Below are 13,198 nucleotides of genomic sequence, written 5' to 3'. Positions count from 1 at the left end.
GCTTTGAAACGTTTCACCTGTGCCCATTTGCAGCTGCGCCACAAATAGCACTAGCGCGCACATACACACACACACACCTTGATCGAACAAATCGAACGATAACACCAGCTAGGTGGTGATTTTGAAGGAACGCGATGGCTTGCGGCTATTCGTACCTACGCCGTTGCAGCAAACGCCGCCGCCACGACATTTCGCATCTGTCACGACACAGCCACCATCGACTCTGCCTTGATGCCGTATACTCACGTCCCTCGTACCCAGGGACTCACCCTCATGTTGTGGGGTTAAGTGTGCGTTTAAAAGGTAAATCTTTTACTGACTCTCTACCCGTCGATCGGCAATTCTTCTCTCTTAGGTGAGTAATTTCGTTGAAACTAGGTTACACACATTCCATCGGCAGCATGGTGAATGAAACAAATGGAGTGAATATTTTAAAAAAAACACAGGCACAGACACATAACCCTGTATTCAAACCATGATCGTTGCATTCTCTTTCCATCTCCGCTCCAATACCTTTGGCTATATTCATTCGCGAGCTACTACGAAACGACACAAAACAAAATGCGTGCCTGCTGTCAATAACTGAAGGGCGATTTTTTGAAGCCGAACATTTGCCGTTGCGGGTGGGAAGACGGTTGGTTAAAGATGACTCAAGATTGAAGTGAAAACAATCCACTAATGCATCCAGGCGTCGTCGTCCTCGCCCGCAACTATACCGAAATAGTTGAAAACCAATGCATTGCAAACCGGTTTTAGATAAACAGGGGAGGAAGTGTAATGAGCTGCTTTAAAAATCAAATGTCGAACAGCTGTCTGACTACTTGGATCAGTAGGTATAAAAAGAGTAAAGCCCAGATGAAACATGTGATGGACAGAACCGGGTTTCCCTAGAATACACCGCCGGTAAAGTAAGCGTCACATTTCACACATCTAATGCACCACCACTGTCCAACTGATACGGATGAAGGTTTCAACATTATACTATAAAAATGAGTTTGATTGCGAAATAAACTAATGGACGACGGTAAGCAATGTCGCTACACAAAGCATGGTAGATTCTTCATCAGTCTTCAATAGATTTAACGCACCAGCAACGCATTTCATTTATCTACAACATTATTTATACATAACAGTTCACACTTCATAATCTTGCGTTACTTAATAACGACGCTTTATAAACGTCAGTAGGTTTTTCTTAATATTAGAGAGAGAAAACCATTAAAACTGACTAACAGGCATAAACCACCTCAGATACCCAAATTTAAATGCCGATTTTCTTAGCACCTCAATTACTGTAGAGCGTACGTCCTTCCCAACATGCACATGCGGTGCGAAAGTGCGCTGTTTCAAGATTCACAAAGCGTACAATATTTTACGCACCCACTGCCTAGATTATCCTGCACATTTTACTGCGATTGTAGCCCGAGGTGGGAAATAAAAATCCCATCTTGCCAAAAAGCCTCAAGCTACACATGGTACAATGCATGCGTATATAAGCGCTATAACACCGCCGAATCGACGATGTGCTTCTGTGTGTGGCGTTACATTTTATGAGCTGAATTAATTCCGTTAAAAATTATATGCAATTTGCGATACCCGCAAATTATGAAAAACTCTTGCGTAGCACATTTCCGGAAACTGTCAGCTCCGGTGGATGTGTTCGATTGGGGACAAAACACAAGTACAACCATCGATCTACATCAAACGTTGATTCAACTGTCGCAAACATTCGTTCCGTTTAGTTCGTGCCATTTTATGAACCCAACCTAACGTAACGATTAAATTATACACCCAGAAAATACGCCGCGGAAAATGTAGCTAGAAAGGAGGTTACTGCCATTCTCTGGCTCTGGCTGGCTGGATGCTGATTCACCACCCGAACCCAAACCGGGGCAGAAAGAAAGGACGTCACGCATCGGAAGAAAATGCCTGATGGCACTGATTGGGTCCCTGGATCGAATACAGACGGGAAGCTTTTCCATCGTGATCGTTTGTTCGCGCTACGCAGTCAAACAATCAGCAATCAGTTTGTTCTAGGTCGGGGAAAGTAGTTCAATACGAAACCCAGCTGGCCTGGGTTGGGCATTATTTGTACTTACTTTGCAACACTTGTGCTGTGCCTGTTGTGGTTTATTTGAAGCACATTATTTCCCTTTGCTTCCACCATCGAGAGGCACATTACAACAGGCAGGGCAGGAACCATTGACGATTAAGTGTCCCTGCCAAGCTATGCTACTAAACAGGACCACTAGTGGCATTTAAGTTTTATAGCTCTCTTCCGGGTTTTTCCGTCATAGCCCTAGCTTCGCTAATATCCCACGAAATCTATTAAGTCATTAAGGGCGCTTCCGCCATGTGAACGAGAGTTACTCTTTGTGGGCACTCGCTGAATTGCTTCGTGACGAGCAAACATTCATCTGAACTTTTCTTACCATAAAGCTGCCATGGGAGGGCAAACGAAAGAAAAATTCTTCAATCAGCAATGTAACACAGGATCCAGAAAGAATATGCAATAGCCCATACTGTCACATTAATGATGCCACGCACTGGTGGAAGTTTTCTACACGGAAGCTAAGAACGCTATAGAATGTTGATAGTCTGGACGTAAATGGCCAACACGCAACAACAATCAACCCGTCCACATGGCTGAAATAGTTTATTGTAACTTCAAAACCAAACAGCATGATTACGAAAGTGGCCTAGCCTTCAGTGTTATAAACAAGAACTCGTGTTACCAAATCGTGTCAACTAAACTTCGAAACACAAACTAGTTATAATAAAGATATGCTTACACAATATGTTCCTACAAAAGCATAAACAACATTCAAAACACTACTTACCATGCTTGAATGTAGACATCAAATGCTCCGCGTCAGTACCATGATGACAGTCGTACAACGATTTCCCCAACAAATCCGACGGTTTATAGCCCAACAGTGAGAGCATGCTGCAAGCGAGAGAGAGAGAGAGAGGGAGGGAGAGAATAGGTGTCGCATCGTCAATAAACATAATTATCGCACGCGTCGATGTGTATTGGACACTCACATATCATCGACGTAGCTGAACTTCATGCCCAGCGTATGTTGCGTGAGGAAGGTGCTCGAACCGAGCGGCACCTCGATGTTGGCCGGATGCGGAAGCGGACGAGCGATAGCGACCAGCTGGCGCTGGCCCTCCTTATCTTTGCACGCAATGTGCCCGGTTACGTGAAGCACCTTGTACGAGGCGCTTTTGATATTGACACTGCGACCGCGGCTTGTCAGCGTGCACTTCAGCCGCAGGAAGAAATCACGATTTTCCATCGGCCGGCAGTCGCTGTTCGCCACACCGTTCAGCAGCTCCGACGGTGAATGGTGGCGACCGTTCAGGGCCTCCCGCAGCTCATCATGGTCACACTGATGGCTGTAGTCCCAGATTGGTTGACCCATGATATCGATCTATAGCATAGGTTAATGAAGTACGGTGTCACAATTATTCATTTACGTTGCTGTTCGCTTTCGATTAAAGTGCTCCGACGCTGGCTTGCTTACCTGCGAAATGCCAAGATATTCGTTGACATTTTCCGAAACGTACGTCACGTCACCGTCCGCGGAAAGAATGATCAAAAATCCGTCGAGGGTTTGCAGGGCAATGGTTTCCGGATCGAGGCCGAGCGATTTCAAGCTCAGCTTAGCTTCGTTGTACTGAAACTCCTCCATAGAATCCATTGAAACATCGTTATCTTCCTTGATAGTAATTTGCTCCTTCGACTGGAAATCTGGAACTGTAACGAAAAAGGATACCGACCATGTGATTGCATTTATTTTAAGACAACAAACCAATAATGTCGAACTGAAAATATCGATTAGCAGTTGCTGCTGTAGACCGCGAACGAATAGCGGAGACACACACCATAAAACGTTCCATGAGCGCCACCTAGTGGCAATAAACATGAAGCTATCGCAAAGCTTGCTGAACTTTCTCGCGTTCGGTTATTTCACCACATCGTGTCGTGGTGAATAATTCTACCAAAGTTTGATTGTTTAAATTTGAACATGAGCTCAATTCTTCGTGATCTCGGAAAAAATATTTGATATATGTTGTAGGTAACTTTGAATACGCATGTTAAGTGGATACAATTACATCAGCTGTCATACTTACAGAGTTCCAGCATATTACGAGCCTTCAAGAATGCGATCGATAGGCGCATAACGGATGCCTTGTCCAAATGTTCCACCTCTTCCGGACGCATCGGGAGCAGACTGGCCAAATCTTGGAAGATTTCGGTCTCGCGCGAACGCCGGCAACGTGCCGCATCACGCGATTTTTCCTTGCGCTTTTCATTATTCCTGAAACGATGAAAAAGACAACACATTAGTTAGATTATGATGGATAGGATAATGTAACTATAACTCGTTACAAAATCAACATATTTAGATAAAATATTTAATAGGAAAAAAAATTATCCATAAATAGTAAAATAATATATTTATCAATAATAAGAAAATAGTCATTAATTCATATAAATTAAATAAGCTTCCATTCAACATGCATCGTTATCTTGAAAGACTCTTAATCTTACCCTCTCTAGATCAATCATAATCAAACACTAACAGCTGCCAAAAACAATCTAAAAATTGACATCTAACTGCCATACCATTGATATTGTCGCTCTCTAGGCGGGTAAGGTATGGTATGATGAATTTACGAATTCAGTACCGAAATCTGGTTCCGTTAAGCCGGTTTAATGTATTGCACCTGATACACAGCGACAGTGTCGGCGTGCACAGCATGTGCAACGAGTAGAGTAAAGAAGTCAATAAAAAGTGAAAAAAATCTGTTTTAGATAATCCTAATCACCTTTCGGCCGAAAGGCGCTACATGAAGTGCGGCATTGCAATAGAAGATTTTTTGACCAAGTCGATGCGACGATATGTTTCGTGATATGGACGGACAACACACCATACGCTACATCGTCCACGGTTTGATAATTCGTTTACCGCTTTGGGCTGGACACGCTATTGCCCTATACGGAACGAATCACGTTCCCTTATCAAAGCGGTTGGCTTTACGACAAATGCCAGATAGACAGATCAATCGAAACGTGTGAGAGACTTTGCTAGAAACATGCAACACTTAATAAAAATTTGCCGTTTTTTTGTTGCAAATATTGATCGTAAAAACATACAATAAAATATAAATAATTATGATAATGCTGGTTCAAATATTTCCCAACATCGTACAACATGTTTGCATGTTTTTGAACAGATAATGAAATAAAGTAATTATTTAACAATCAAGAAGTGAAGATGTAGGCACCGTTGTGCATAAAGGCACAACACTGACATATGCGTGTTCTGCAGCCAAACAACAGATAGGCATCTAATGAACAGCCGACAAAGGAAAACCGACAAAGTTTTTAATGGTAAAAGAAAGATATCAAAAATATGTTTCAAGAACTGCATCACAGTAACAATTCCATCAAATGTCATTACCCTACAAATCCCTTCCGCTGACCGCTGAAATGCGTGCCTAAGCTTAATCGGTAATTATCAGACACGCGTAATAGCACGTAGAGATTAAGCTGAATCATATAGATACAGTTTATTGTGGATGAGGCTGATGATGATGGTCAATAATCTGTCGTAAATAAATAAAAATCAAACTTTTATTGACAACCCACGGAAAGGCTAAAACAATTTCTAAAAAAAACACACACACACACAAAGTAGAAGCTACTTTTGCACTCAATCCTCATGTGCAGTCTAGTTGTTAGGTGGGGGGTTTAAGGGAAAATCAATAATTGAACACCCTACATTCACGCCATAAAGTATAACCTTGGAGACTATCTTAAAACAAACGAAGATACATCTAAGAGATCCCCCCAAATATATTTTGTCAGGGCTGTTCATTGCATCATGTGATGTGCAATAAACGAATGGATTATTGTGAAATTCGCACAAAGCACTGGCTCATTCTGGTCGAGCAGTAGTATATATAAGAACCCCTTCTTTTGCGCTCCCTTTGTTTAAAAGTGGATTGGAAACGCCCAATATTTGGGGAAATAGAGCCTATTCTTCTTTATGGTATTGTTTATCGGACCAAATTCACCCACTGACCAAATGTACAATATGTACTGTCAGACCATGTAAAAATATCAAAAGCAACGACCGTTATAAAACTCATGATTTTCCACGAGATAAAGTATGCTCCTTTTTTTGTTCAATAAAGGTCAACTGCTATATTGTTATATAGTATCTATAGACAACGTCACTTCACCCATGAAAGTCAGAAGCTGTAAATCTAGCCTGCCAAACTAATCAAGCTTGGCTTGCCATTAAAACGGAGCGTTCAATACGTCCACTGGCATGTCATAACAGTGTGATACGAGCTCATCAACAGATTGAATAGTTTACACAAACTTCCAACCTAACAAACTTCTTTACACAAAATCGTTTCATTTTGAGTTAATCATGCCATACAACTTCTGTGCTAGAGGTTCATAAAGTAATTAATGAAACGGTCGTGTTTTTCCGACAGTGTCACTGCGGTGTTGTAGAGTCGTAGTCATGGTTTTATTTTAGTCTTAGAGCATTTCTTTTATTTTTCTCGTACAAATGGAAACGGGTAGCCGTTCTCGAGTGGAACGCAACTGCAAACAGTGGAAAAGTGGTCATTGGGGAAAATTGGAAACGAAAACTGAATCCCTCCTACTGACGTAACTGACCATGTGACAGTGGATAGATGACTCTTTGCATACATGTTGGTACACATCGTCGACACCAGCGGTTCTTCATTTGACTAGTGGATCGACTGTTTCCCTCAACACGAGTGCACTTGCACCCAGCTCTAATCGCGTCGGTTGTAACATTAAGAGTGATTGTTTGCTGAATATGCTCTGTATGGTAGAATACTTCTGCACTCATCTAGTGCAAACATGTTGCCGAGTGGGTTGTTACAGCATTCGCCCAACAGAACAAACTGGAAATGAGGTTCTATTTACACAAACCACGCTACTTCGCATAATGCCTCCAGTACAGGATCAGATGGATCTTTTGCGCTCAAGCAAGCACAGCAATGATTCCAGCACACTGCCGTGTCACAAAATCATTCCAGCCGTCTATTCACATCAGCACGCGCAAGTGCAAACAGTTGCGCTAGGGTGAGAGATAGTGGCGTTAACTTTGCACACCCTTGTCTCGGTGGGACGGCGAACGCTTAATGGTTCGCACCGAAAGCTCAAAACAACTTCGTCTCCATCCGTCTGCTCGTGGCCATAAAGTGATGCGAGAGTAGCGGTGGATGAGTAATATTGCTTTACACTTCACTAGTCGCTACCGAGGTCCCTCTCGCGACCAGCCACCGGTCAAACACCGCTATCATCGTTCGACAGCGTGGTGATGTTGTGCTTTACTGCCTGTAACTATACAACAACGACCGCAGACTAAGGGAGCTGGCTAAGAAAGCCTACGGAAGGACTACCAAGTGTACAGTAAAATGATTTAAATGATTTCCTCACTTATGCCATATTTCATGTTTACGTAGAATGTACCGGAATGCTGAGCGAACAGTTTGAGTTCTCTTTTACTGCAGATTTGTCGCAGAAAATCGTCGAGAGACAACTGTCAATCTAGCTCTAGCTAGATCGAACAAGGATGAACACGACAATTCAGCCGTGTGTTTAACCTGAAACAGTTTCTGTGCACTTGTACGAGAATTGAGCAAACAGCAAACCTTTCAATGCAATCATATACTCGATTAGTGCTTAAGTAAAACCACCGCAAATAGCTTAGCGCGTAAAACCAGATTCATCGCTTATATACCAACGGCCCGAGAAATCAACCAATCGGAAGGGGCCTTGGCAGACAGAGATTGGCATAACCATATACTACGGACAAGCTTCAACCATACCCGAATGGTTTACTTATCGGCCAGCAAGTGTGTATAATACATACCAATGACAGTGTATAACAGATGGCAGTGAATAGATTTCGAACCAACCATACCAAGCATTTGGAGAGGACCCTATCGATGATCTTGATAATTACTCCGACATCACTCAACACTCGCTTCCGATTGGTTGGTGTGGAACCAGGAAGCTACTTACATGAAATCTTCCATATCGACCATGTTGACGTAAGGACACGGTTCCTGCCCATAGTAACCATAGCAGTAGGCATAGTTCCATGGCGGCGGACCCTGGCACGGTGGGTAATTGGCCGCCACGTAAGGTTGCTCAAGAAATGACGGAGTGCTGCTGCTGCCGCCAGCAGACATCATATTTTGAGGTGGTGACACTAGCTCGGGCGATTCGCCCAATTCGACACCGTACGAGGATGGTTGGCGGGCGGATGGCGGTGGAAGCGCCTGACAAAAGGGCTGATAAGCACCACCGACAAGATGGTGGTTGTTGGAAGGAACCTGCGGTTGTTGCTGCTGCTGCTGGTGTTGGTAATCGTTGTTGCTACCCATTGCCGTTGGCGCCATCATTTGAGGGTGGTTATATAACGGGCCCATCGGTGGCGGCTGGTGTTGTTGATGAGGTCCTACACCTTGGTTAGCGTTTGGGTAGGACATGTAAGGACATGCATTGCTACCTGTCACTACACTTCCAGTGTATGCGTTGAAATCTTCTTTAGCAACTGCCGTTCCACCAGCGTAGTTGAATGTACCGTCAAATCCGGGTTTAGATTTATCCGGATATTCTACAGTCCCCATTGCTGGGGGACCGTAGAATGATACATTTTCACCTCCATAGTATCCGCCACTTAGACCACCACCACTCCCACCACCGTCATAAACATTGCCCATTCCACCAACTGCTCCCTCGTTCTGATACCAGTTCGTATGCATCGTATAACCGCTTCAGGAAAATCCAACTAACACTCTTGGTACGATTCGAAATCTATCCTAATCACAATTCACCAGTAAACGTATTTATTCCAAATGACCCTCTCACACACAGAAACACTCTAAAAGATGTATAGAAACATTCCGGTGTCGACTTCACTAGAACACGTGCTGGGGCAAGTAACTGGACACATAAACTTAACTCCACCTCGGCAGGCTGAAAACCGACTGCCAAAATGTTACCACTTCCGACCGACGAGACCGAGCTCCGACGACTGTCTAATCGTAATCCGATTGGCAATGCTACTAATTTATAATGTTATATTATCTTGCGCACGTTAACGAAAGATTCCCGATAAAAAAAAAGAGCGGAACCGTAGACGATTATACTGGTTGGCCCAAGCCCAAGCCCTAGCCGCTGTCGTCTTCGGGATATTCGTTATCGAAACGGCGACCTACCGACGAGATCCCCGAGCGCGGGATCCAGCAATCAACAGTCAACGAACTCGCCAGTGGATCGGCTACAAAGTACTTGCTAATACTACTACTACCACCAGGTTCGTCGCTAAACATTACTCTCCACAGAGGTGCGCGTGAAGTAACAGTCATGTAGGAGGAGGTATTCGTAGGTCGTTGCGAAAGTTTGGAACCGCACGTCTGATAACACGCCTAAAGGGTGGGAAAGATGATAGAAGCTGACCAGTAGGCGACGGTTACAGGGGAGGGCAAGGGGGACCCTGAGTAACGATTAGCAAAGTATGAGTCGGCCGTAAGTTGGAAAGTCAAAGTTTTAGAACGCTCGTGCAAACCCTGATGCTCGATGACTACTGAAGAAGGTGAAGCTTCTACTGGTGGGCTGCTGTCTATGGATGGTTTACAGCCCCTTACAGGCAAACGAGATAGTATGAGCTGATAAGCATGTGTGGTAAAGATAAATTTTGTATCCTATTGCCTTGGACTAGTGCAAACTTGCTAACACAGTGGTCAAAATAAGACAGCTGGACATACATTGCATGAGAATTGAATATCTATGAAAATAATAAGCTTTTGTAGGACTACACATTTTTAACTTTTTTTTTGGCATGGACGTTGAATAAATTTGATTTCATAAAAAAAAATGTTAGCTAAAAACACTCATCATTTTCATGGCAAAGCGACATCCTTACTATTGTTTTTTCATAGTGATTAAAAGATGTTCCGTCTATATGATATGCAATATCATACTTGTCTATTGTAACGAATTTCCAGTTAATGTATTTACTGTAATAAGGAATGCTAGTCTAGTGATCATCAGTGAGATATGGAAATACCGTTTCTAATCTTTCGCAGCAGTTGATTTGCAAATCATATTAAGATAATGTCATATTAAACATTTCCTATGGATTTATGTCCTATGATCTCAAGTTGTGTAAGATGTTATCGATTATCTTGTCACCGTGGGAACTGCATTCGAAAGTATTTTGTTGGGAACTATTGTGTGTTCCTGCTAGCGCCACGCGAATTGTATTTATTGCCTCATTATTAAAATCAGTTGCATCTTTTCGCTCTATTGACAATCTGTCCCAAATGTCTGTTTTACATTATGTGTGTTTTACAACAAATTTACAACAGACAAATGTGTGTTTTACATTTTATTTAAAAACAGACATCGATCGACTATTCTGCATTCAATAGACAAATTAATAATCACATAAAATAAAATTAAAATACACACGGTAAACACAGTTGCAGACCAAGCACACGACATCCCTACATACTGTCACGCTTCTCAAAGAGCAACCAATATTTGCCCGCCTGTTCTGTAGCGCTGTATTGGTTTAACCTTCTATTTTTTACCACTGTGAGTAGTAAATTGTCTCAATTAAAATTAATAGCACGGAGAGGGTGCTGTGGCAGGTTTGCAGAAACGTTGATTCGCCCACCACCGACACATCAATCTCGAACCGGCGGACGAACGCATCTTGGACAACCGGAGCCGCTTTATCTCTCCTCTCCAGCTCCATCGCTGCAAAACATTAAATTGCTCTCGGCACGCTGCTGTGCTTGACGAAAAACAATCATTCAGCTGCGAACAACGCACAGAGGAACAGTAATACTACTCGCTGCTGTCTCTGTCTGGCCTACGATTCGCATAATTTGCATACACGTATAGGATGTGCATGATGTACAAAAGCCGACCCAACAAATCAATTCAAATGGTCATGGTGTCGAAGGTCAGTAAAACAGAACGGAACCGTGCGCTCCTTTCACTGAAATTCCTTTCCGCAGTGCGATCTGTTTGCTTCGTGTTTCTGTTGAAATTTGTAAACACACACTAAAAATAAAGCGATACGGCGTCAGCAAACATTAAAAACATAAAGATATCAAACATTCAATAATACAATAAGATAAAGATATTGATTCTTTACATGATCTGTGTTGGATTTTCCCGCCCTTCGCGAAGGTGGGAATTTACGTGCATTCGGTGACGTAAAGTCGTATGCCAAAATGCAGAAAGAATGATATCTGTTTCTGAAATTATTCTCATGCAAAAGGCGTCATGGCGAAGGTTGTAATAGTAATCGACGCACGTACGTGTATTACGAACACAGAATCCTTAACAACTGCTTTGTCCAAACAGGGAATGAAAGCTTTCAATCGAGTTTCCGGTGATGACGCACAGCTCTTAACCAATGCGTTTTAATAGAGTACAAACGTTTTGTATTTCAGGTTTACTAATCAAACAATTGTTTAAACATTAATCTGGCGCTTCAAGCAAGAAACAAACTGAAATAAAATTAAAAAAAAGAAATGATTTTACTCTCAATATAAAGATGTGTAGAATTCTTATCATTACGCTCATAAACGCTTCGATTGCACAAGTAAGACAAACTTCTGTCCTATCACTTAAACTGCATTGATTGACCCCCGTAAACAAACAATCAAAGACCTTTCGGTGAGCAAATTTGGGGAGAGGTTAGACCTCATTACCACTAGTGACGCAGCAACGAACAATATTTTTAATCAATAAAGGTTATTGGTCGTCAGCGAGTGCAAAAAGCATTCAATGTTTGATTGAATGTTAAAAGAACTCTTATCAGCAACAATGGCTATTTTTTTTCAAACGAGATCTATGTAAAATCGTCTATGTTCTTCTTTGCAATGATGGTAATTTAGAGCTGCCGAGGAAATCCGTCTAAGAAATGTATATAATTTAGAATTATTCAATGGTTGGATTTTTTTTCTTTGTGAGATTTTTATCATAATATCGCTTGGAACGTTTTTCAAAGGTGTACAATAACGTATGAATTAAAAAAAAAAATCGGAATTGTTAGAGGAAAAAAAACTTAGACAGATAATTGCTTTCCAAAAATATCTGTGAAAAAAGGTATTTAAAAGGTAATAAATCTATGCCCTTGCGAGCTGCCGCCTTCCGTCAGTTATCCGGAATGTTTGCCAAAGCGGACGAAGACATGCGTATAAGCATGTTTTACATGTATGTTCATGTTTTCCAGGTACTTTTTCACTGTTTGTTCAGTTGCATCGTAGTCCCGGCCAAGCGAACGCAGCGATGAAGCGGCTTTTCCGTCGGTCTTCCCATTCAGCTTCTTTTGGAGCTTCTTGTCGCTCACGGTCGTCTGCCATTCGGAAGTGGGCTTTCTTTAGATGCTCCAATTGTTATCTAATAATGCCAATATGCTGTAGCTGCCGGGATGAACTCATCCGACTCCCTCTTGGTGTCATATCGCGCACGCTTCTGAACGAAGTTGCTTCACTTTTTTGGCCATCACGGTTAGAGTTCGACTGATAGAGCATTCAAATTTTGGTTGCTTACTCATGGGTTATTATTATTGAATGTGCAATAAACATTTCGTTAGTCGCATGAAAAATAGACAATTTTAGTCGAGTTTTTCATTGCAAACGTTAGCAAGGGTAAAGATTTTGCTAAAGTAACAGCTCCTAGCTGATATGTGCATAAAGTCTAACCCATGCTCGATTTGAACCTAAGTCGAGTGATATGATCCCTTCTCACACTTTCGAGTGAGTCGTACCATTTTGTGGAGATTGAAAACGAAAAATAATCGACACACTACACACAACGAGACAAGCGTCTGCTAATGTGTCCAAGCGAACGATGATGATGATGGCGCACGGAAAGGAATGCCCACGGCTAATCACACCGGTTCAACAGGTTCAACAGCTTTGAAATGTCGTTTGTCGGTCGTTGCTAGTTGAACGGCATTCACCCCCACGCACACATGCACACTTCAGGCTCGTCGAACCAACAGAATTTGGAAGGTGTACGAACATGCTCTACAAAACAAACCGACTGCCGTGTATCCTGACGTTATCGCCCGAAGACGTTGGACGCGAACTGTTGGGCCTTCGG

General features: G+C 42.4%; 1 protein-coding gene across 2 annotated transcripts in view; it reads right to left on the bottom strand.

Moving 5' to 3' along the window:
* LOC120894372 (protein similar) overlaps positions 1-13,198 on the bottom strand; it is a 113,677-nt gene that overhangs the window by 97,458 nt on the left and 3,021 nt on the right. The window contains exons 1-5 of one of the 2 annotated variants that reach the window (XM_040296905.1): positions 8,087-9,647; positions 4,141-4,328; positions 3,531-3,763; positions 3,046-3,437; positions 2,841-2,947 (exon numbers count right to left, since the gene is read on the bottom strand). In XM_040296905.1, coding sequence (XP_040152839.1) covers positions 2,841-2,947; positions 3,046-3,437; positions 3,531-3,763; positions 4,141-4,328; positions 8,087-8,832 — 1,666 coding nt within the window. In that variant the 5' untranslated portion in view covers positions 8,833-9,647. Of the gene's footprint in view, positions 1-2,840; positions 2,948-3,045; positions 3,438-3,530; positions 3,764-4,140; positions 4,329-8,086; positions 9,648-13,198 lie in introns of those variants that run through there. The other variant, XM_040296903.1, reaches the window with a different exon arrangement.

Source organism: Anopheles arabiensis, chromosome 2 (genome assembly GCF_016920715.1).
Source record: "Anopheles arabiensis isolate DONGOLA chromosome 2, AaraD3, whole genome shotgun sequence".
Classification (NCBI taxonomy): domain Eukaryota; kingdom Metazoa; phylum Arthropoda; class Insecta; order Diptera; family Culicidae; genus Anopheles; species Anopheles arabiensis.
The sequence above is the reverse complement of the archived record's forward strand: the minus strand, read 5'-3'. Positions and strand labels throughout refer to the sequence as shown.